The sequence below is a fragment of the Rhinopithecus roxellana genome, chromosome 6 (genome assembly GCF_007565055.1).
Source record: "Rhinopithecus roxellana isolate Shanxi Qingling chromosome 6, ASM756505v1, whole genome shotgun sequence".
In the NCBI taxonomy this organism is placed as follows: Eukaryota; Metazoa; Chordata; class Mammalia; order Primates; family Cercopithecidae; genus Rhinopithecus; species Rhinopithecus roxellana.
The window spans coordinates 116752783-116777768 of record NC_044554.1 but is presented as its reverse complement, the minus strand read 5'-3'; the positions used below and the strand labels follow the sequence as shown (position 1 = coordinate 116777768).

The window sequence follows — 24986 nt, the reverse complement described above, 5'->3', positions numbered from 1 at the left end:
TCACAGAACAAATCAAGGCAAACATGCAAACAACCCTAAATCAAAATTACCAGTGACTGCCATTCTGTCCTTGTTTTTTTTTTTTTTTTTTTTTTGAGACGGAGTCTCACTCTGTCACCCAGGCTGGAGTGCAGTGGCCAGATCTCAGCTCACTGCAAGCTCCGCCTCCCGGGTTCACGCCATTCTCCTGCCTCAGCCTCCCAAGTAGCTGGGACTACAGGCGCCGCCACCTCGCCCAGCTAGTTTTTTGTATTTTTAGTAGAGACAGGGTTTCACCGTGTTAGCCAGGGTGGTCTTGATCTCCTGACCTCGTGATCCGCCCGTCTCGGCCTCCCAAAGTGCTGGGATTACAGACTTGAGCCACCGCGCCCGGCCTCTGTCCTTGTTAAGCGAAGACTGAGGTGGTTAAAGCAGGTTGATTGTTTTTAAGATGCTTTCAGCCAGGTGCAAACTATATGCAGAAATGTGCTTTGCTCACGTGGATCGCATGGACAGTAATTACTAAGGGCTAAGGAGCTGAGAAACGTCCAGCCGCGGAGATTGGCCTCCCTAAGGGGACTAAGCTGGCACCTCTAGAAATAAAGCTCCGCAGCCAATGCGGCGCCTCAGCCCGCGGGATTGGCTGCCTCGGTTGTGACGCGACCTGGGCGGGCCAACTTGCGACGGAGGCCGCGGGTCCGGGTCCGGGGACCTGAGAAGGCGCCAAGAGGTGATCCGCATCGCTGCCCCGGCACCGCGCGCCCGCCCCCCGCCAGCGCGGAAGGTCTATTCCTCCCCCACGCATCTGGCCCGCGTCCCCGGGCCGCGGCACCGGATCCCGGCGGGGGTGTGGACCCGGGGCCCGCTCTCCCCGGCGCGGCCAGGGCCCCCCAGTGTGCGAGCGCCTAGGGGATGCCGAGGTTTGGCGGGCGCGGGGTCAATCTGGGCAGGGCCGAGGCGAGATTCTCCCTGTCTCTGTGCCCTGACCGTACTCCTGCTGCGGTTCCGGCGGAGAGCGCGGGGAGAGCAGCGGCGGGAGGTGCGGGGAGCACGCCGGCGGTGGGGTAGAAGCAACACCTGAGAGGGGATCCAAGTTACTTGGTTCGGCCCCAGCATCTACTGAACCCGCTGCCCTGCGGGAGCGTTGTGCGGAGCGCTGGGCTGTGCTCCTACAACTTCACTCCTCCCGCCGCTGGGGAACGTAGCGGGGGAGGCGCAGAGGGCTAGAAAAGGGGTTCTCAATGCGTTTTTCCAAGAAAACTTTTTCTCCTTCGAACATGAAGGAATATGTGTTCACTTTAGAAAATTGGGAAAACATGGGAAATTATTGTGAAAAAATTGGGGGCGAGGCGTGGGAGTCACTCCCGGGGCGAGGGGAGTGCGATTTGCTTTGCTAACCGCAGCCGGGGGCGAGCGACGGGCCGCGCTGCCTTGGGGGTGGGGGGGTGCGGAGAGCCAAGCGGCGCCGAAGGCTGAGATTTGAGGAAGTGGGAGCTGCCCGGGCGGGGGCGTCCCGCCGAGAGTCCGCCACGCAATGTTTGTTTCCTTTCACTTCCTGCGGCAGCTGCTCAAGATGAGGAGGTGCGTGGGGCCGGGGCGGAGCGGCCACGTTCCCCGCGTGTGAGCCCCCACCCATCGCCGGCGCCAGCACTTCCCCGACCACTCGGGTTCGGCTATGCGGGAGCCGTGAGGAGGAGGCTTGCTGTCGTGGACTTGAGATCTCAGGAAGTCATGCTGGCTTGCTTTTAAGTGGCTTGGGGAAAGTGAAGAAACCCCAAAATGGAGGACTTTGCTACTAGGACCTATGGCACCAGTGGCCTGGACAACAGACCTCTGTTTGGGGAGACATCCGCCAAGGTGAGTGCGGATTGTGGCTCCAAACTGGGATGGGGGGTGTGTCTGCCGCCTGCCCTCCCGCCGAGTCCTGGCTGGGTCCTTCTGCGGCTCCTAAAAGCACTTTTAGGGAGGAAGCTGGTTCTGCAATACCGCTTCCCTCTCAAAATGTTTGCCCGGCCAATCGTTGCCTGCTTTGGAACACATGGTTGGCCAAGAGCGTTGAAGGCTGGAGTGGAGAAAAGTTCAGAAAGTTCGGGGTTGTTGGAAGCCCTTCTGGGGAGCGCGGAAGCCCCTCCGGAGGGGGGAAGTTGATTTAGTAGTTGTACGGCTGCACCTGCAGCAGGAGGACTGACCCTCCAGAGGCTTCAGGTGTGCACCCAAAGCTTCCTAAGAGAGCCAAGAAGGGGTGCTTCATGATTCCTGTTTACATAGAACTCTTAAGGGTTCATTGCTGAGCAGTGAAGCAGCCAAGCAAGGAAAGGGGAGAGGCTTGAGATGAGGGGTTCTTGAATGATGGCCTGCATTCCAGGAAGTGATCAAAGGGTCCCTGAACCCAAACGGGCTATCGTACATTATTCTAGGCTTTAAAATGTATAACACCTTTTGAAAAGGATTAATTATGTGATGTCCTGGGCCAACAATTTAGGAGAGATCTTTTTCTATCGTCAGCATTAACTTTCTGAGTAGTTTGGGCGAGATCTGCCTGGTTTATTTTTTCACCTAAAAGTGGCATTGGTTGGCTGGTCGCAGTGCAGTGGTGTTGACAGCTAATTGATCATAGCCAGTTACAGATTTCTTTGTTCCTTCTGCAATCCCCTGCTGCACTTGACTGGCCTAAAAGAAGGAAAAAAAAAAACAGTGGCATTGGTGATCTTTGACCTCTGGTAAAGTGCTTTCAGCTCTCGAAAGGTAATGCACATGTAGAGTCCAGAGCTTCCGGGATTTCTCAGTTTTGGCAGGAGCCCTCCAGCAGACAGGATAGGGAACTGGCAGTCTGGGGAATAGCCCTGAATTTGGAAGCTATGAGGCTACCACAGGACTACTTTATTTTTTAAACTCCACGTGGATTTTACGTTCTCCTTTCAAAATGTTGTAATATGAAAGCATTTTAAACTCGATCTCCGGGAAGATGCACCTTGTTCATCTTGTGGCTTTGTGTGATCGCAGCCCACAGTGCTCCTGGTTTGTGACACATACCTCCTCCAGTAGATGTTCCATCTTAGGCAAACGTTATTGAGCATTATGTACTTGGCCCTGGGGAGCCAAGGAACCCTGTCAGGTGGGGAAAGAAATGTAGGCAAATGAGATGTGGTTGGATCTGTGCTATGACAGGGACATGTTGGGGGTACAGACGAGAACTGGTTGTTTTTGTATGGGAAATTTTTCCCCCTCTCCCAAGAGGTAAGAGACTGCCTCCCCAACATGCTTCAGCACATAGATTGTGGTTCTGGGTGATCCAGACCTCTGACCTCTTTTAACCCTCTTTTAACCCTCTTGTAATTATAGAGGTAGATGATTTGGTAGTGGACTTGGCCATTTACGCAGACACTTAGAAATATTGATGTTTTCTGAGCAGCTTGGGCGAAAACATCCAGTGATTTAAGTTTCCTATTGCCCATGATCCATTTGAAACCCATTCAAGAACTTTACTTTTCCAAATGTATCTTTTATTGCATACTTACTTACTACAAGAATATATCGCACTGGGATTATTTAGGAAACTTTAGGGCATTGTAGTAATAGCTGCAGCTATTCAGAGAAAAAAGTTAATATAAATTCTTGATCTCTCAAAATTTCTCCCCTTAGCTCCCTCTGTGAAGCTGACAGGGTGATTGGACATAGAGAAATTCTACAGAATGGAGAAGGGAGAGAGATCCCCGGTCTGAGGGTGGAAGAAGACATGTATCTTATAAATGGAGATGCCACATCTGAGAGAGGAGAGGCTTCCATATGTGTTCACAGCAAATGAAGATTTGAGGGCCTGAGGAGGGTAAGGCCCAGGAATGGAGCCTCAATAGTGAAAGGATAGGACACATTACAGTGGAGCCATTTCCACAGAGGACAGCAACTGCTAGAGCAGGGTCCTGGGGACACTGAGAAACCCATCACTTGCTCTTGTGTGTGGGTGTCTCCAGCTTGCTGTTTTACATGCCAGGAAACGACAAAATAGCCACTACACAGTGGAAACTTGCTGTTAGTGAACTACTATTTCTGAGAACATCAAGAAAGAATAAAAGCCCGGTTCCTGTCCTACTCTTGACAGGTGGTTTCCTGTGCATTTTGTAATCTTACTTGCTTTATGAGGACTGACACAGACATATAGCCTCTCAACTTCAGGTGCAAACTCTAAGGCAAAGAGAACTGAAGCTCAAAGAGCAGAGAAAAGTCTGGAGTATGTTTTTGTTTCCTCAGTGCCAGGCAACATGGTGGGCATTCAGCTTTCCCTTGTTTAATCATCAAATTCCTTTGTGAGATGGGTGTTCTTTTTTCTGTTATACAACTGAGGAAGTGGAACCCTCAGAGAGGGTTGTGTTCAGTCATACAAGTAGTTTCCTCTGGTAATGCTTCACCAACTCCGTTTCATGAGTTGAATGGTGAGGTCAGTAGTAACTTAATTAGGCAGTTTTTGCTTCTCAAAGCACTCCAGACATCTGCATACCTGTTGCCCTTTCACAGAAAATAGGGGTTGAAGTGGTTTGCCCCACGTCCTGAGGTGAGTGAGAGATAATGAGATCTATTACAGAACAAACAACGACTATTGATATATAACTAATTTGGCCTTGAGCAGCACCCTCTTGGGGAATCTCTGAAGGAACTTTTGCCTTTATGTATGTCGGGTGCACATAGTGATTTCAGTTACTGAAATCCCAGATTTATTCAATCTTTAGCATGAAAATTGTTCATTCTAAGTTATTCCTATTTAGGAATAGCTTTACAGGTGTAATCATGGAGAGAAGGGCAAAGTGAAACAGTTCTCTATTGTTCCATAAATATCTGAGGGATTTTTTTTTGTCTTTGAGGCTGGGTCTCACTTTGTCACTCAGATTGGAGTGCAGTGGCATGACCACGGCTCACTGCAGTCTTGAGCCCCCGGGCTCAAGCGATTTTCCCACTTGAGCTTCCTGAGTAGCTGGGACTATAGGCGCCTTCTACTAAGGCTGGCTAATATTTTTTTTGTTTTTGAGACAGAGTGTCTCTCTGTCGCCCAGGCTGGAGTGCAGTGGTGTAATCTCGGCTCACTGCAAGCTTCGCCTCCCGGGTTCACACCATTCTCCTGCCTCAGCCTCCCAAGTAGCTGGGACTACAGGTGCCCGCCACCATGCCCAGCTAATTTTTTTGTATTTTTAGTAGAGACAGGGTTTCATTATGTTAGCCAGGATGATCTCCATCTCCTGACCTTGTGATCCGCCCGCCTCGGCCTCCCAAAGTGCTGGGATTACAGGCGTGAGCCACTGTGCCTGGCCCTAACTTTAATTTGTTGTAGAGATGGGGCTTCCTGTATTGCTCAGGCTGGTCTCAAACTCGTGGCCTCAGGCGATCCTCCCAACTTGGCCTCTCAAAGTGCTGGGATTATAGACATGAGCCATCGTGCCCGTCCTAGGGATTATTGACAAAAAAGGAAAGGTGTTCATCTTTTGTAAGAAACATAGACCTCATTCCTTGATACCTGTGGAATTTTCATGTTAGGTTGGCTATCTTACGAATCCTAGTTTGAATGCCCAGATGCTTTTTACATCTTTTTTAAACCGTTCCCAAGTTTTGTGCCATAGTACTTCTCTTTCAGGTGAAAAATATGGCACAGATACCAACATAATAAGAAATATCTGAAGTTTCCAAGCCTGTGTTATGGCTTAGCATTTTCTAAAAGAGTGCTATCCAGTAGAAATATGTGAGCAGCCATATATGTAATTTACATTTCTTAGTAGCCATATGAAAAAGTATAAAGAAACAAGTGAAATATTAATAATTTTACGTAACCCCTTATTTCCAAAATATTAATACTATCATTTCAACATATAAATATTAAAAAACATTTAACTAGACACGGTGGCTCAGGCCTGTATATCCCATCACTTTGGGAGGCTGAGGTGGGAGAATCACTTGAGCCCAGGCTTTTGAAACCAGCCTGGGCAACAAAATGAGATCCTGTCACACACACACACAACAAATTAGCTGGGCGTGGTGGCACCCACCTGTGGTCCCAGCTGCAGGCTCGCACCACTGAACTCCAGCCTGGGTGACAGAACGAGACTCTATCTCAAACAAAAAACAAACTGAGATACTTTTACAATTTTTTTGTATGAAGTCTTTGAAATCCAGTATGTATTTTATATTAACAGCCCATCTGAATTCACACTAGCCATGTTTCAGATGCTCAGTAACCACGTGTGGCTAGTACAGGCTGATGTCCCAAATCCAAAATCCGAAATGCTCCAAAATCCAAAACTTTTTGAGCACTGACTTGATGCTACAGGTGGGAATTTCCACACAAAAGTACTTAACACAAACTTTATTTCATGCACAAATTTTTTTTTTTTTTTTTTTTTTTTGAGACAGAGTCTCGCTCTGTTGCCCAGGCTGGAGTGCAGTGGCCGGATCTCAGCTCACTGCAAGCTCCGCCTCCCGGGTTCACGCCATTCTCTTGCCTCAGCCTCCTGAGTAGCTGGGACTACAGGTGCCCGCCACCTCGCCTGGCTAGTTTTTTGTATTTTTTTTAGTAGAGACGGGGTTTCACCGTGTTAGCCAGGATGGTCTCGATCTCCTGACCTCGTGATCCGCCCGTCTCGGCCTCCCAAAGTGCTGGGATTACAGGCTTAAGCCACCGTGCCCGGCCCTCGTGCACAAAATTTTTAAAGATACTGTATAAAACTTGTCTTCCAGGCTACGTGTATAAGATGTATATGAAACAAATTTTGTGCTTAGACTTGTGTCCCACCCCGAGATCTCATAATGTATATGTAAATATTCCAAAGCCCCCCAAAAATTCTGAAATCAGAGACGCTCCTGGTCCCAAACATTTTGGATAAGGGATACCCAACCATTTCAGACAACTTAGTTTTAAAGCAGCTGAAATGTTAGTTATGGTGGTTCCATAGCCAAGTTTGTGAAACATTTTTCTTTATTGTGGGACTTTGGAAGCTTTAATATGCCAGTTTTCATTGTGACTCTAGTTGGTGAGGGTGCGTGAGTAGTACCTCCTAAACAGTTTAGGTGACGTGGCCTCTTTAACCCTAGTACAATGCCTTACCCAGTTCTTGCCTCCAGCTCCCTAGGAGCATTCACTAGATGAGTTTCTACAGAATACACTTTGGGAAACATGGTTCAGTGAATTGCCTTCCTCTGCTTTTCCCTCCCATCCTGTCCCCTAGGGTAAACTAAAACCTGGAGATTTTCTCCCCTCTTCTGCCCACAACTACCTTTAAAAGTTTACTTTAGTACAACACACAGTTTGGACAGTCTTTCCCACTGTCTTGTGTTAGAAGGGCACTAAATTATTCTGAGGGCTTGTGAGTCTTGATCTCGACTTGTTAGCTGGCTGTGGCATCATCTGAAATCAGTTTCAGTCAGTCTAGACTGGTGAACCTAGGAGGAGAGGGAGAGAATGGTTTTCTCTGGAGAAAGCAAAGCAGCATCCTATAGCTAGAGCAAATGGGAAAAGGATGAACACTGTCCACTTGGTGCCATGTAGTGCAAACCAGTTTCTAGATCAGCCCACTCTATGGGTGGTAACTGATTACAAAGTAAGTGACTCATCCTCTAAGAAGGGTGATGACAGTTCTTGCTCCTTTGTTCTTTCTTGGATGTGATATATAAAATCAATGATTTGGGGAGAAGGTACATACACTGAATTCCTCAGCAGATACCATAGTGAGAGGGAGGCCCTCTGTGGAGGGGGCAAGTTAGTGGGCTCTGAGGCTCAGATCTTTGGTTCCAAAGACAAAAGTATCTTCCTTTATTCCCTTCCCCCCAATAAAAAAAAAAGCAAGCAAAGATGGTGAAAAGCAAGGGCTTTTTATGATTAGTGTTAGTCAAGCAACTCAAACTTGGAGCATTTGGCCTCTGCAAATAATCATGTAAGATTGGAGTTGCCACTTCATGCCATTTTTGTTGTTGCTTATTTAAGAACAAGGCTCAGTAGGGATGGTAATAGAATAATTTTTAAAAATGCAAAGAAGAGAAAAATAATAAAGCTATGATTAAGATACCTGGGTCTGTGCCAGCAGCCCCTTCCTCTGTCTTAGAGCTACCAATGCTGTTCTCTGAGGAGTGCAGGCTTTAGTGTATTTCCTCTAGACAGAGCTTCTAGTTGATCATCCAAGCACAGCTTTTTCTCTCAAAGGAGGGTTAGTCACCCAAAGGTGAAACAGTTATCTCCTCTCTTCTCATTCAGCCTGTCAAAACAACTTTGCCTTTTTTGTGTGTGTGCTAGAAAAGTAATTAGGAAAAATAAATGCCATCACTTTTTCTTTAGTACTCTATGTAAGTTTTCTCTCTTCCACCCCTAGACCAGTGGACTGGAATCTCTGGGTGTGGGGCACAGGCACTGGTATTTCTGGAAGGTCCTCGGGATGCTGGTGCATAGGAAGGGTTGAGATGCACTGGTCTTACCCTTGCTCTGTGTAAGCCCAGTCCAGGCTAATGCTTCTCCATGGATCCCTTTCCTTTAGCTGCCTCCTTGCTCTTCACAAATGCCGTTCTCCTTTCTGCTGTGTCCTCTCTTCTCTAAATATCTGAATTCTGCTCAGCCTGATTCCCCACTTTAGAACCTTCCCTGTAATCTAGTCTCTTCTCACTTTCTTTCTGTGAGCCTGGCTGTCAAAGATGACCCCTGGCACTTAACTCCTTGTGCTGTGAGGGACTCATGTAGGTCTTGCCTCCTAACTAGAGAATAAGCTCTTCTTAAATGGTAGGTGCCAGTTTCCTCATTTTTGTAGACTTTTTAGCCCTAGGGACAATGGCTTACCAAGTTCTTGATTTCATGTATATTAAGTTTTAAGCAAAGTGAGAATTTAGCATTATCAAAAAGTAACCTACATTCTTGGGACATTCTGAGCTCACAGTAGAAGGCAGGGACTGTTTAGAAACCTGGATATGCTAGATATCAAAACAGGAAGTGGTGCTTCAAGCTCTCATACAATTAAAGTCATTTTTCTCTTTCTTTTTCTTTCTGCTAAGCTGTATATAGCAGAGGCCAGTAGTAAATACAATATTGTATTAAAAAAACTTAAACTGAGGTGTGGCCTCTCGGAAGCTGATGGTCTGCTGAGTTTTCTCTGGATGTGATTTTTGCTGGTCTTTGGTAATTCCTGTGCTTACTGAATTGAGTCACTTTTTTCTTATGGTTGGCTCATAGGCTGTGTATGGGCATAGTGACCATATTTTCTGAGTTGCTGAAGAGACATGTGGGTGGATAAACCTCGGTGTCCCTGTGAGAATGGTGGAATGCATTTGAAACTCGGGCTGCCATAGAAATCAGGACCAGGGTGTTAGGCCAGCTCAGCTGCCTCTCAGCTCTGAGGAGTCTGATCTCTTATTGGTAAGATTCCCCCTTAGACATGATATAAATAGTGCAAATACCATATTAGCTGCCATTTACTGACCCACTACTGAATGCCAGATACTGTCTTGTAGGAGCTATGTATTCTCCTCCAATCCTCATTACAACCCCATATGGTAGACGTTGTACAAATATGAAAACTAAGGCTTAACAGTTGTAACTTAAATACAGGTCCACATGTAGCAGTGGAAGTCATGCGTTTGGGAGAGAATCGAGTGTAAAAGTTGTAAAGGGTGGGTGTGCCTGAATTCTCATAAATGCTTTCTCTTGCACCTGCCGAGCGGTTGGCACTGTTCGAAGTCTGGTGTTGCTTTGGGAAGTCTCAGAACATACGGGTCGTAATTCACTGTGTCCTAGGGTTAGCCAGTGAGACAAAATGTCTCCTTGCTTTCCGCCTGTGTGGCTGCTATACCTCTGGTTGTCTCCAGTGACAGTACGAGAGCAAGCTCCTGTACAGGCAGAGCCATGCTGCTCTGAGGGACCCAAATTAAATCCCTGGACACAGGGCCTTAGGTTTCTTTATTCAGCTGGGCTCAAAATAAACCTTCTCCCACATTTTGCATCCTCTCAGTGTGTTTTTTCCTGGCCCCTAAGGCTTCTGACTAGGCCACTTCCACAGCTTTCATGGCGAGTAGTTGTCTGCCATGATTTGGAAGAAGAGAAGCAAAGTCATTTCTGAGAATCAAACTTTTATATATGGTGTTGGGACCCTTAAGTTTGCTTGAGAAACGCAGAACTTTGGAGGCAAAATTGTAGGATGTGGCTCAAGGGTCTGAATCACTCAGTCCAGGTAAACAATGGTAGGAAGTAGCACCCTTTGGGCATTTAATACATGCTGAATGTGTTGCCTTGCTCTTTCCCATCCCAGGAGAAGATAATTACTGTCTTCAATGACCTGAGGAAAGCATGGGTAGGGGTGGGTAAGTAATGAGTATAAAATGGGATTGAGCCTTTTATAAACGGAAGAACAAAGTGCCAGGAGGTATTGTTCCTAGACCAAACTGAGGGTCAGGCTGCTATTTCTCTGGCCCTCTAAGGAGATGCAGTTGAAGAGCTGAATGTTAATAGCTAAGACAATGGGGAAAAGTCTCTAGGGAATTTCAGAGATCTTCACAGCAGCCCCCACACTACAGGCCCAGAGGCCTGTGAGGGAAAAATGGTTTTGTGGGTCAGGTCCTGGGTCCCAGTGCCCTGAGTCACAGTTGTTCCAGCTCCAGCTGTGGCTAAAAGGGGCCAAGATATAGCTTGAGCTGTTGTTTAAGAGGGTGCAAGCCCCAAACCTTGGTGGCTTCCATGTGGTGTTGGGTCTGTGGGTGCACAGAAGGCAAGAGTTTGGGAGTCTCTGCCTAGATTTCAGAGGATGTATGGAAGTGCTTGGATGTCTAGAAGTCTGCTGCAAGGGGGAGCCCTCATGGATTACACTGTAAGCCTGGAAAAGCCACAGACAGTCAACTCCAGCCTGTGAAAGCAGCTTTGGGGGCTGTACCCTGCAGAACCACAGGGGTGGAGCTGCTCGAGGCCTTAGGAGCCCATTCCTTGCATTAGTGCAGCCTAGATGTGAGACACAGAGCCAAAGGAGGTTATTTTGGAGCTTTAAGATTTAATGACTGCCCTACTGGGTTTTAGACTTGCATGGGACCAGTAGCCCCTTCGTTTTGGCTGATTTCTCGCTTTCGGAATGGGTCTGTTTACCCAATGCCTGTACCCCCATTGTATCTTGGAAGTAACTAACTTGTTTTTGATTTTACAGGCTCATAGGTGGAAGGGACTTGCCTTGTCTCAGATGAGACTTTGGACTTGGACTTTTAAGTTAATGCTGGAATAAGTTAAGACTTTGGGGGGACTGTTGGGAAGGCATGATTGGTTTTGAAATATGAGAAGGACATGAGGTTTCAGAGGGCCCACGGGCTGAATGATATGGTTTGGCTGTGTCCTTACCCAAATCTCATGTCAAATTGTAATCTCCACATGTTGAGGGGCTGGGAGGGAGGTGATCCGGTCATGGGGGCAATTTCTAATGGTTTAGCACCATCCTGCAATGCTGTCTCATGAGCGAGTTCTCCTGAGATCAAATGGTTCCCTGCTCATGCGCGCTGGCTTTCGGGGGCTCCCGCACTTGCTCTCCCACGCGCCCGCGGGTGCCTGTGCCCGCAGTCCTCTTCTCGCGCTCCCCCTCTCACGCTCCCCCTCTTCTCCCCACATGCTCCCCCCTTCTCCCCACGCGCTCCCCCTCTTCTCCCCAGTCGCTCCTTGTCTTCTCCCCACTCGCTCCCCCTCTCCCTCTTCTCCCCACTCGCGCCCCCTCTCCCTCTTCTCCCCACTCGCGCTCCCTCTCCCTCTTCTCCCCACTCGCTCCCCCCTCTCCCTCTTCTCCCCACTCTCTCCCCCTCTTCTCCCCACTTTCTCCCCCTCTTCTCCCCACTCTCTCCCCCTCTTCTCCCCACTCTCTCCCCCTCTTCTCCCCACTCCCTCTTCTCCCTCCCACACCTCACTCTCCCTCTTCTCCCCACTCTCTCCCTCTTCCCACACTCCTCTCCACTCTTCCCTCCCCCACTCTCTCCCTCTTCTCCCTAGTCTCTCTCCCTCTTCCCCCCACTCTCTCCCTCTTCTCCCTAGTCTCTCTCCCTCCTCTCCCCACTCTCTCCCTCTTCTCCCTAGTCTCTCTCCCTCCTCTCCCCACTCTCTCCCTCTTCTCCCGCTCCTTCTGCCCTCACTCTCTTTCTCATTCTCATTCTCATTCTCACTTTCTCATTCTCTCACTCACTCTCACTCTCACTGTCTCTCACTCTCTCTCTCACTCTGTCTCACTGTCACTCTTTGTCTCACTGTCTCACTGTCACTCTTTGTCTCACTGTCACTCTCTCACTCTCACTCTCCCCCTCTACACGCTCCTTCCCCCTCTGTGCGCTCCCTCCCGCTCCTCCGCGTGCTCTCTCCCACCCCCCCCTCCCGCGCGCTCCCTCCCCCATCCGCGCGCTCCCTCCCCCTCTGTGCGAGCTTCCAGGGGTAGGATGTCTGACAGAGGAGAACACTTGGAGGTGTGAGGTCTAACCTGGAAATAGGATTGAGCACCTGGTAAGGGATGTGGGTCTATAGGACTCCCTGCGATGCTGTCTGAGGAGAAAGACTTTTGTGGAATCACATAGAAAGTTTGGAAGTAACACCAAAAGTGGAGTTCTGAGTCTTCTTCCACCCTCTACCCTGCCTTCTCCCTCAAGAATGTAGAAGGGAATGTCTTCATGGCATTGTCCATCCAGGCTTTTGCTTTTCTGCAAGGACTTTTCTCTGTTTTGCCTTGCGCCTCTCTGGGAGTGTTGGGGAGCATTGTCCAAGGATTAATTTGTCAGCTGGAGTTCAGAGCTGTGATGCCTTATAAATCAGTCCTTGGTCCTGCCCTAGCAGAAAGTAACTGGGCTTGTACTCAGGAAAACCTGGACCTCAGAGATCCCCGTAGTTTACAATTGATATTTCTTTGGGAACAACAGAACCTATCCTGGGAGGTATCTGTTAGGGTGTTGCAGCTTTGTGGCTGGCAAACCGTGACCTCTTGGTCTGCAGTACCAGGCCACAGCTTCTGTGGTGCTGTTGCATGCCTGCTGTGCAGCAGTGAGGCATATTATGTTCCTATCGATAGCCCGGGCCCCAGATAAGTGGTAAGATTAGATAAATAGTCTCTACTGGTGTGAGGCACTCTAAAGAAAATACTGTTGGCTACTTCTGCTTTGAGTCTTTCGTTTAACCAACATTCATTGAGTGCCTACAGTGTGCCACACTGTCAAGGAAAACAAGTGCAGTAGTTCCTACTAATCCACAGCTTCACTTTTCTAGGCTTCAGTTACCTGTGGTCAGCCGTGGTCCAAAAATATTAAATGGAAAACTTTAGAAATAATTTGTAAGTTTTAAATTGTGCACTGTTTTATGTAATGTGATTAACTCTTACTCTGTCCTGCTCCTGCTGGGGACATGAATCATCCCTTTGTCCAGTGTATCCACACAGTAGATGCTACCTGCCCGTTACTCACTTAGTAATCATCTCTGTTATCTTATTGAAAAAACAGTATGTATAGGGTTTGGTACTATTTGCAGTTTCAGGGATCCACTGGTGGTCTTGGAGTGTATCCCCCGCAGGTAAGGGGGGACTATTTGTAGACTGTCTTTCCCACTGTTAACTGCCAGTCTTAGTGTGGGACACAAGTAATATATTTTATTTTGATGCAGTTAAGTGTGAAGACTGAGCAAAGTGATGTGGGTGTTCTGAGGGGAGGTGCCCAGGGTGGTGTCCGGAAAGGATTTACAGTGAAGTTGATAGTGTTGAGTTCTGAAGGATGATGATATGGTTTGGCTGTGTCCTCACCCAAATCTCATCTTGTTTTAGCTCCCGTAATTCCCACATGCTGTGGGAGGGACCTGGTGGGAGATAATTGAATCATGGCGGCAGTTTCCCCCATACTGTTCTCATGGTAGTGAATAAGTCTCATGAGATCTGATGATTTTATAAGGGGAAACCCCTTTCGCTTGGCTCTGATTTTCTCTCTTATCTGCCACCATGTAAGATACACCTTTTGCCTTCTGCCACTTGAAACTGTGAGTCCATTAAACCTCTTTTTCTTTATAAATTACCCAGTCTCAGGTATGTCTTTATCAGCAGTGTGAAAACGGATTAATACATAAATTGGTACCAGGAGTGGGGTGCTGCTGTAAAGATACCCAAAAATGTGGAAGCGACTTTGGAACTGGGTAACAGGTTGGAACAGTTTGGAGGGCTTAGAAGAAGATAGGAAAAGTTTGGAACTTCCTAGAGACTTGGAAGGCTCACAAGACAGGAAGATGTGGGAAAGTTTCCTTCCTAGAGACTTGTTGAATGGTTTTGACCAAAATGCTGATAGTGATATGGACAATAAGGTTCACACTGAGGTGGTCTCAGATGGAGATGAAGAACTTGTTGGGAACTGGAGTAAAGGAGACTCTTGTTATGTTTTAGCAAAGGACTGGTCGTACTTTGCCCCAGCCCTAGAGATTTATGGAACTTTGAACTTGAGGGAGATGAGTTTAGGGTATCTGGCAGAAGAAATTTCTAAGCAGCAAAGCATTCAAGAGGTAACTTGGGTGCTGTTAAAAGCATTCAGTTTTAAAAGGGAAACAGAGCATAAAAGTTTGGAAAATTTGCAGCCTGACAATGCAATAGAAAAAAAAAAAATTCTGAGAAAACTAAGTCAGCTGTGGAAATTTGCATAAGTAATGAGGAGCCAAATGTTAATCCCCAAGACAATGGGGAAAATGTCTTCAGGGCATGTCAGAGACCTTTGAGGCTGCCCCTCCTATCACAGGCTTAGAGGTTCTAGGAGGAAAAAATAGTTTTGTGGGTTGGGCCCAGGCCCCCCTGCTGTATGCAGCTTAGGGACTTGGTGCTCTGTGTCCTAGCAGCTCTAGCCATGGCTAAAAGGGGCCGAGGTACAGCTCAGGCCATGACTTCAGAGCTGCACGTGGCAACTTCCACGTGGGGTTGGGTCTGTGGGTGCGCAGAAGTCAAGAATTGAGGTCTGGGAACCTTTGCCTAGATTTCAGAGGACATATGGAAACACCTGGATGTCCAGGCAGAGGTTGCTGAAGGGGCAGGGCCCTCATGGAGAACTTCTGCTAGGGCAGCACAGAAGGGAAATGTGGGGTTGAAGTCCCTACACAGAGTCCCCATGGGGCATTGCCTAGGGAGCTGTGAGAAGGCCACCGTCCTCCAGACACCAGAATGGTAGATTTACTGAAATTTGCTCCATGTGCCTGGAAAAGCCGCAGACACTCAAGGCCAGCCTGTGAAAGCACCTGGGAGGGAGGCTGTACCCTGCAAAATTGCCCAAAACAGTGGGAACCTACCTCTTGCATCAGCATGACCTGGATGTGAGACATTGGAGCTTTAAAAATTGACTGCCCTGCTGGTTTTTGGATTTGCATGGGGCCTGCAGCCCCTTTGTTTTGGCCAGTTTTTCTGATTTGGAATGTGTGTGTTTACCCAATGCCCATATCCCCATTGTATCTAGGAATTAACTAACTTGCTTTTGATGTTACAGGCTCATAGGTGGACTTGTCTCAGATGAGACTTTGGACTGTGAACTTTTGAGTTAATGCTGAAATGAGTTAAGACTTTGGGGGACTGTTGCAAAGGCATGATTGGTTTTGAAATGTGAGGACATGAGATTTGGGAGGGGCCAGGGATGAAATTATATGGTTTGGCTGTGTCTCCACCCAAATCTCATCCTGAATTGTAGCTCCCATAATTCCCATGTGTTGTGGGAGGGACTAGGTGGGAGATGATTGAATCATAGGGGCAGTTCCCCTGTACTGTTCTCGTGGTAGTGAATAAGTCTCACAAGATCTGATGATTTTATAAGGCGTTTCTCCTTTTGCTTGGCTCTCATTTTCTCTCTTGCCTGCCACCATGTAAGACGTGTCTGTCACCATAAGCCATGATTGTGAGGCTACCTCAGCTATGTGGAACTGTGAGTCCATTAAACCTCTTTTTCTTAACAAACTACCCGGTTTTGGGTATGTCTTTATCAGCAGCGTGGAAACTAATACAGATGAGTAGTCAAAATTGGGAGTAGCACTTTTTGGGGAACTGGGTTGACATTATGCCTCTGGGATATTTTTATGGACCAATATAAGAAATGATTGTGTATGAATTATCTGCATTTTCTGTGTCCCTAGATTTGTCCTGACTCATGGGACAACTTCTTTTTAGAGCCAGGAGATTTTTGACTAATTATCCAGTATGCTTACTTTTATTAGTTAGAACTTAAAAATTCTGTTGTACTTCCCACTTGGCTGTCAGGAATCTTCACACAGACATTTGAGTTTAAATGATAAATGTTTTTTTAGACAATTTTTTTTTTTTTTAAATAAGATTCTCATTCTATCCAGGCTGGAGTGCAGTGGCGTGATCCTTGCTCACTGCACCCTTGACCTCCTGGGCTCAAGTGATCTTCCCACCTCAGCCTCCCAAGTAGCTGGGACTACAGCCACGTGTCATCAAATCCAGATAATTTTTATATTTTTTGTAGATACAAGGTCTCAGTATTTTTCCCAGGTTGGTCTTGAATCCCTGAGCTCAATTGATCCTCCCATCTTGGCCTCCCAAAGTGCTGGGATTACAAGTGTGAGCCACTATGCCTGGCCTTTGTAAGTTCTTTAGCCTTTCCCCCCCTCCCCCATTCCCCAAAGCCTTTTAGAAATTTTTGTCTTGGTCTTTTTATTGTCGGTTAGGTTAGTTAGGTTAGGTTTTTATTATAGTAGCACATGTCCTTGAAATTCATTTTGGAAGTAGGCAAAACATTGCCATGGAAATGGAAGGCTGAATACAATGTCGCTTGTAAGCATTCCAAACTGTTGAGAACCAGGATATTTCCAGGGAGCTGAAGAGCTGAGGGCAGGCAGAGCTAGCTTTTGGTTATTTGGGATATTATTGCCAGTTTCCTCCCAGGGCCATTGTTACCACCTGATCATTTGAGTTTTAGTTTCTCTAGTATCAAGATACTGGCTAATGACTGACTAGGCAAGTATAGGGGTTCTCTGGCTTTTATTCACTAGGGCATTAGTCCTTCTTCTCTGGCCCAAGTGCAGTCTGGGGATTCAGAACCATAAAGTGTAAGAACTGGAAAGGACCAGGTATCATTTAGCCCAGTCTTCTCATTTGATAGAGTCAAATGGGTTAAGGAATCCTTTTGAGGTTACGAAGCTAGCTAGTGGCAGAATGAGATGAGAACCTTGGTTTCTGGACTGTGTTAAGGTCCACATTTATTAGTTTAAGGTCTGTTAGACCTTTTGAACCTCTCATTATGCTTGCATTTTGCAAACAGCATTGGATAGATTTTCTGCCATTACCTAGCTGTGTGACCTTTGGCAAGTCAGTCTTCTCAAACCTAGTTACCCGTTGGTAAATGGAGATAACATATTCCCTACTTGCTTTACAGAGTTTCTTTCCACCATTCCAGATACAAACCAGTTGCATATACCTCCATCTTTTTCTCATTCCTCATTTTAAAGGAAGACAAAGACATGAATCCGTCAGGCCCAGACTCTTCACTGTGCATTGCATTCCAGTTCCTTTCTTCTCAGCTCTCATGAAACTTGGGTCAGCAATCTCCATTTGTCCCATTGCGTTTTTGTAACGGCAATGCTTTTGTTCTTACATGGGTCTTTGTGGAGTTCCTTTCATGAACCATCTTTCCTTTCCTTTTCATCTGCTAGTCTTCCTTAAGGTTTTGACTTCTCTGTTAGTCTCTCCCTGACTGCCCAAGATAGCTCACTTTGTCTTCTTAGTGCCCTCCTGAACTCTGGATAGTGTAAACTTCTGGAAGGTAGAGATGTTTTTATTCACTTTTGTATTTGCATCTGAATTATATGAGGTGATACAGGTGAAATCTCAACTGTATATATACACATGTATGTGCACACACAATGTCTGTTTTTATGTTCATGTATATATGAATTCAGACTATCTCTAAACCTGTTGCAGAATATTTTGTCTCTGGGAAGGAAATTTTAAATCTGTATCCTGTCCTCTCAGCAGGCAGGGATCCAGGCTAATTGCCATCCTTTGTCCGGTCAGCTTCCTTGTGGAGTAAAAATAAGCCACAGTATAAGGTGTAAATTTCTGGTAGCAGAGACAAGTTATGATAGGTAGAACTAGAGTGAAAATAAAACTGGAGAGGAGACAGAGCTAGGTTCTGTGATAAATAATTGAGTTAATAGAGACTACAGAAGTAGAAATAATCTGAGTTTCCATTTATTCCATAAACAGTAAAGTTTAAATGTAATATTCACTTTTCTCCATGTACTATAGCTCCAATTTGGAGGATATTATTCCCCAAACTGTCCTTTGAAGTGTTAATTAACTAGCTATTTAATTATTCTCTATTATCCTCTTTGGAGATTGGGAGCTAGAAGACCTGCTAAAACCCTCAAAAGTAATCTCCAGGCCCAGGGAAGGAGCTCCACCCTGTGATTTGAACTTAATATTTAAAAATGACTTATTTTAGACTAAACTTTAGAGCACAGCCTCTCCATTTTAAATGTGCACACAAATTACCAGATCCTGTTAAAATGCAGATTCTGATTCAGTTAGTCTCAGTGAGGCCTAAGATTCTCCATTTCTTGCAGTTCCCTCAGGTGAGGCCAATGAGCTGGTTCATAGACTACACTTTGAGTAGCACATTTAAAACAAGAGAGCATTAGAAGTAGGAGGGCTTCTGAAGTTAACTCTGCATACCTGAATTCATGGTTATGTTGATAGCAGAAGGCCTTGGCTTGGAGAAAGAAAATATTCTAGAAACACTTCTGCCATGTCCTAAATAAATAGTTCATCCCATCTTGGGAATCCCAGAGGGGATCACTACATTATAACAGTAACTGATATTCATGAAAATCAGTTGGAATTCTGTTCAGTGACTATCTAAAAGGCAGGCAGGAATGTATTCATTAAAGTTTAGATATATTTTCATCAGGATGATTAAAATCAGTTATATGGAGAAATTCAACAATGTGGAACAAAGTCACCTATGAGGAAATTTTCATTCTTGAAAGATAAGCACTTAGTTTAGTACTTGGCTAATAGGCTTTTTGAGGTGTTGTCTGCCACTTGCCATCTTTGTCTAGACCAGCACTAGCATTCTAGGTTGTTCTTTGGGTGAGACATATAAATGGAGAAAGGAAGTCTGGCATTGAATCTTGTCTTTATCACTTAATTGTATTGAGATCTTGGGAAAGTTCTCAGTTTCCCTGAGCCTGTTTTACTGTGAAACAGTCATATTACCATTTCATCCCAGAATTTTTAAGGAGAGGATTGGTGAATGCTCTTGGCATAGTTAATATCCTTTTACCATTATTTTTCTCCTACTTTGATCCTGGTAGGCAACTTGCTGTGTGTCATTTGGCAATTAGTGATTTATTGGCTTGGCTTCTATTGGTGGGATAGCTGTTGTGAGGTATGCAGTCCTTCGTTTTGGAAATCCCGGAAGCTCAGAGAGTAGAAGATATTCTTGCTTCTCAAAAACAGTGGGGCTCCCATGGATTTTGTCTCTCTACACATTTTATGTTAAACACACTTATTCGTCCCATGTGGGAAAAAGTTAAAGTGATCAGTGACTTGTCCCTGGGTCCCTTTCCTAACAGGTGGTCCTAACTTCAGGCTCCCGTGTGCTGTGTAGGCTTCTCTAGCTGAGGTTGTGATAAGATCTCTTCTGAGTCCTCTGGAGTTAGGATGTGGCGGGAGTCCAGTTTCTTTTGTTCTTTAACCTCAGTTGCAGTGGCCTTGTCTGGAGAGTTGTGATTTGTCCTTGGTTAGATTACGCACATCCAATACTTGGCTTTCTTAACACTCTTTCCCTCCCAGTTTTGCCTGACTCTTTAACTTCTGTGGGTTCTTACCTTTAAAAGCTGACTACTTGGAAATGAGAATTCGGTTGCTGCTCTGTGATTGTTCCTGTGTCCTTCCCATCTCTGAGGTTTTGTTTATTGGCAGCCTATATTCCATATCCTGCTGTTCTCTGCTCAGACTTTATCAAAACAATATTTAAGATGACTGATTCGTTAAAGATTCAGCTTTGACTTCTCAGAAATAAGACTGCATGTCATTCTCATTGGCCTTAAAGTAGTGTTTCCTAATCAGGGCTTAAACCCTAACTTTAATCTGTAGTTCTACAACCTATCTTACTTCACCTTTTTAGTAGTACCTGAAACTACTTCTAACCAGTGACCTGGATTCAGGAATCTCTGGTTTCAAAATTGCTTCTAACTTGCTATATGACTCTTAGCAAATAATTTAACCACACTGGGCCTAAATTTACTTTTAACCTGTAAAATTAGGATTGGATCAGTTTTTCAAATGTTCTTTGTTGTTGGTTGGGGTGGGATGGGAATGACAAGAAAGCTCAGTAGGTAGGCTCTTCAATGAAGATTTTGTTTATATACTGAAGGCTTTCACTATTAAATAACTTGGAAAAACTACTGGACTGGATGGTCTTTTAAGACTGCAAGTACCAAGTCTTTGGCACTCTAGGATCCATCCCTTTTAACAGTAGCATCTATTTTTAGATGAGACAAGGAGATACCTAAGCTGTATTACAAATGTAGTTCCAGACACATCATGGTACTCCACATCTAGTCTGGTTCCTGATACTTTTAACCAATGCTCTGGCTTGGCCATTCCCATAGTGCCTGTCCTTTTCCTTTGTCTCATACTATCCTCCGCAGCACATGCATTATTTGTAAGCCTCCCTTCCCCATTTGATACTACCCAATCAAGACTCTAGTATAAATGTTCTGTCCCTTCAAGAAACCTTCCCCAGTTGGCCATTTTCTCAAAGTACATTTTCCATTCTCATGACTCAGTACACTTGGCTTTGTTTGGTAGTTTTATGTGTAAAGCTCAGAGAAGGACTGGATCTTGGGTTTCCGTAAACCATCCCAACACTTTGCATTGCACTATACTGAAGGTAACATGGATCCAAGTCATATGGCTTAAAAATTCTTTTCTCTTTCAGGATCGAATCATCAATTTAGTTGTTGGCAGTTTAACATCCTTATTGGTTCTAGTAAGTATCCTCATTTTGTGCCTCACCCAGGCTCTTAGCCAAAGTTTTGAAAACTTTTATCAATTATGATTAACTTTCCAAAAAGTTAAGTGCTTTTATTACCACAAAATTGCAATTGCTAATTGGAGTAGCTAATTTAATTCTGCCCCACCCCAGGTTGAATATGTGAAATGGTACAAGTCAGACAACTTGGTTTTCAGATAATTGAGTTTACCATGTTTTGCCTAGTAAATTTGTAAAAATGTCAGTGGCTAGTAGCCACTTCCTTCTGTCATCATCTACCATAATTCCCCATTTCTATTAATTTTGTTCCTAAAAAACATATCCATTACCCTTTGGTCAAGTTTTAAAAGATCTGGTCACAGTGTATAGCAGTTTTACTGTATACATACTGTAAAATACATGGAGCTATCACAAAATTTTTAAAAGCTGTATTTTCCATAGTTTGACATTTTTCTGGCACATTTTCATTAAATTTGATAATTGTTTTTTTTCCATGGCTTCTTAATGAAAAGATTGCATATAATGCTGCATCTGTTAGAAACAGAACTACACGATATTAGGTCTTTCAGTGTGTTTCATAATGTTATAGCAAAACTGGCTTTGATTATATTCATTTGGCTAGGAATGTTTAAAATAACAAAATGGCTAGAACTTTTTCCAGTAGAATCATTAATTCTGGGAGTGAGGTTTAGTTAAAGAAGTTATTTTGGGATCAGCTAGTTTTACTAATGTTTTCTCTCCTTTCAGAAGTAAGAGAAAGGTTAGAAGAGGAGGAAGTACTACTAAAAACTCAAAACATATTTATAATTACTGTATTAACATTCTAGAAAGCAAACTTGGTGGCAGATGTAATTGTGTTGCCTGGACTCCAGTTGGTAATTACCAAGTCTTGGAATTACTATTAAGGCCTTACATAATTTCTCTTCATACAGGTAACGCTGATCAGTGCTTTTGTTTTCCCTCAACTACCTCCAAAACCGTTGAATATATTCTTTGCTGTCTGCATCTCTTTGAGTAGTATTACTGCCTGCATACTTGTAAGTACCGTTGAGAATTTAAACAGTGTTCTTGAGGATTTAAGTTGCAATGCATAGGACAAAAATTTTCAGCCTTGGGTCTATACAAAAGGGTATCTCTTAATTATATCCTCATTCTCCCCCTAAAAGTATGTTAGAATTCTCAATAAAATCTGAGTTCTCCTAAATCCCAAAGTTGTAACCCCAAAGAGAAACTCTACTCCCTTGATAGCTAAAGAAAAAAAGAGAAAAAAAAGAAAAAAAGAGAAAAAAAAATTAGTGGGAAGGCTTAGGTGGCCAGATATTTTAATTTACTTAATTCATCTTCACTCAAGGACTATATGAGGACCAGCAGTCTTTGGGAAATGCCAGTTACTGCTAAGGGAAGAGATAGCACCCTCTGGATTGAATTCTAATGATTACAAAATTAGTCTATTTTAATCTACATGTTTGTATCCCACAGTGGAGGTATTAACACCAAAACCTCCTGGGAAATCTGAAGCTGCAGTTGTAAAAATGTTTGATTTACTGCAAATGTTTGTTTTATGGTAAAGAAACAAAGATGGTGGTGGCTTCTCAGTGTTCAATCATTCATTAGTTGGCTACATTGTTTCATGTTCCTTGAGAGGCAGAATCAAAAGAAAAAACAATTGTTTTGATCTCTGTAGGGCTTAAATCATAATAGTAATTTGCTTATCTGAGTTAAAATTAAACGAGGAGACATCTCCAAGTGTTCTAATTCACTGATCCTGTTACGTACTCCCATGACCCGAAAAAGGACTGGCCCATCGCACTTTGGGAGCTTTCCTGTTCCCCTAGCTTGAAGCCTAAAGTGACTAACAATGAACTAACTTAATCCAGGTATACTATAGAAGCTCTATTTTGCAGTCTGAACCAATTGTATGAATCATGTGAGTCTAAATGTTGTCTTCCTTTCCTGTTAAGTAGTATGTCCAAGTATATGTTCTTGGATAGCTTGCCAGATGACTGGTGGAGTATACAGGTTTGAACATAAAGGAAAGTAAACTGAGAAAGTAGGAATAAGTATGATCTTGGATGTGGAAACTCAGAGGAAGAATTCAATTCTGGCTGCACTGGTCTCAGGAATGTAGAGATGTCAGAATATGGAGAATGTCTCATTTAGGGGAATAAACAAATACTAATGAAATTTGAAATTGGTAGAAAAAATGTTATGTTTTAAATTTTAATTATTTATAAACTTTAATTCTTCTTCTTTTAGATCTACTGGTATCGACAAGGAGACTTAGAACCAAAATTTAGAAAGCTAATATACTATATCATATTTTCTATCATCATGTTGTGTATATGTGCAAACCTGTACTTCCATGATGTGGGAAGGTGAGGCTGCCAAGGAGAAGTACTTACCAGGACTCTTCAAAATGATACATTAGGACAGTGGGTAATTTTTGGATAAGGTATGCTGAAGAATCTCCTGCAGAAGTCTGATACATGATTTTCATGTTAATTGTAAATGTAATTCCCTCTTGCAAGGGAGACATAGTTTGCTTTTTCTTTAAGGAGCTGATGTTGTACCTAAACATTCCAACCCTTAAAGCTCAAACAGCACAACATTCACTTTTGAAATGAACGTTTTTATAATGTAATTGCACAGCAAAAGGCTATGTAACAAACAAATCTTGCATTTTAAGACAAATATTCTTTTATTTCTGTTAAACTGAATATACAGTTGTTCCCTAGGCAACCGACTTTTGCTTAACTACAATTTCACGTTAACAAAACAGACAGTGAAAAGACAACTTTGTGAAGATCTAATTACAATAATAAATAAAATAATTTATACAAGGTTTTTTTTTTTTTTTTTTCCCTTGACTTTTCTATAGGGGTCATATTCATTAAAAAGCCCAAAAGGCTACCTTTGCCTTAACCTTTCTGTAATATAGGAATGACTCTTAGATTTGTTTCATTATAGAAGCAAATACTGTTTTTTTAAAAATTGCCTGAGATGAGAGGTTATATTGTACCCCACCACCTAACACACTAAGTGGATGACAAACTGTTTTCTGGGTAATTTATGTTGCAAAACATGTAATAAATGGTCATGGTATCAAGGATAGGTAACATTACTTCCTTCCTCATTTAGTTTTACTTCAAAGTGCTAACTTTGTAAACTAATGACAGTGGTTTCTGAGGGGGTGAAAACTGCTTAGATTTTGGTGGGTTTTGTTACTATGCTTATCCATATTCCCTTTAAAAGTAACAAAAAACCTGTAGTGAATTTTAACTCTTTTAATGCTTTCCTGTTTACCCTGCCTAAATCAGCTCCCACTGCCAGCAATGGGTTAATCAAATGTAACCACCACAAGACCACCTCCTAGGTCTCTGTATTTGTATGCTGGTCAAGTCTCAAACTAAGATCAGAAGATCACTGGTAAGCTCTAGACCATGTTGAAATGACATATCTGAACTACAACCAGGCTTACTTGAAAGGAGACAGTGCCATGTCTGATCTTTAGAGAAACTGTATTTTAAACCACAGCAGTTAAGCTTTTGTGATTCTAAACTTTTCTTAGTGGCTGAAGTGAATGAAATTCCTTATTGCCATGTAACATTAAACATAGGGATTTATGCTTAAAACTCCCAGCCTCCACTCAACTACACACTGTCTTTATAAGGAGGTAAGAAGTCATAGCAGCAACAATGTGTGGCTTAAGCACTGTGGCTATTTAAATTGGTAAATTAAGCCTCTTGGGGGTTGCTCCTATTTCTTTGAAGATGTTGTAATTAACAGTGTGGCTTCTTTGCTTGAACTGCCTATTTCTAAGAATTATCCTAATGGCAGTTTACCAAATCTTCGACATCCTTTGAATCTTCTGAAACAGGACTGCCCAAGGATGATCCAATGATATTTGATTCTTCCTGATGATGTTGGAGTATGGGATCTGTAATGAGTATCCAGTTAGTTTTAAATGTATATATTTACTCTCTAGTCCACGTCAAGAAATTAAGGTATTCTACCACGGTGTAGAACTT

At 44.0% G+C, this 24986-nt stretch overlaps 2 protein-coding genes across 8 annotated transcripts in view; one reads left to right on the top strand and one right to left on the bottom strand.

Moving 5' to 3' along the window:
* The first annotated feature begins 643 nt into the window (after positions 1–643).
* Positions 644–23800, top strand: TMEM243 (transmembrane protein 243). Of its 4 annotated transcripts, none has more exons than XM_010370635.2 (5): positions 644–709; positions 1544–1836; positions 20905–20955; positions 21891–21995; positions 23215–23800. In XM_010370635.2, the coding sequence occupies exons 2-5, from the start codon at positions 1759–1761 to the stop codon at positions 23335–23337; spliced, it is 357 nt and encodes a 118-aa protein (XP_010368937.1). In that variant the 5' UTR covers positions 644–709; positions 1544–1758; the 3' UTR covers positions 23338–23800. The 4 variants fall into 4 exon arrangements, with proteins under 4 accessions (XP_010368937.1, XP_010368938.1, XP_010368936.1 ...); XM_010370636.2 differs by having other exon boundaries at positions 687–763; XM_010370634.2 differs by having other exon boundaries at positions 690–899.
* The window catches only part of DMTF1 (cyclin D binding myb like transcription factor 1), a 44577-nt gene continuing 43228 nt past the window's right edge, over positions 23638–24986 (bottom strand). For all 4 annotated transcript variants that reach the window (XM_010370638.2, XM_010370639.2, XM_010370641.2 and 1 more), the window contains one exon: positions 23638–24895. In XM_010370638.2, the coding sequence (XP_010368940.1) occupies positions 24786–24895 (110 nt within the window). In that variant the 3' untranslated portion in view covers positions 23638–24785. The remainder of the gene's footprint in view (positions 24896–24986) is intronic.

Excerpts from the sequence above, each read along its gene's own strand:
- TMEM243 (XM_010370635.2), top strand. The coding sequence starts at position 1,759 with ATGGAGGACTTTGCTACTAGGACCTATGGCACCAGTGGCCTGGACAAC. Across the intron at positions 1,837-20,904 it reads TTGGGGAGACATCCGCCAAG|GATCGAATCATCAATTTAGT; the intron begins GTGAGTGCGGAT and ends TTTCTCTTTCAG. Across the intron at positions 20,956-21,890 it reads TAACATCCTTATTGGTTCTA|GTAACGCTGATCAGTGCTTT; the intron begins GTAAGTATCCTC and ends CTCTTCATACAG.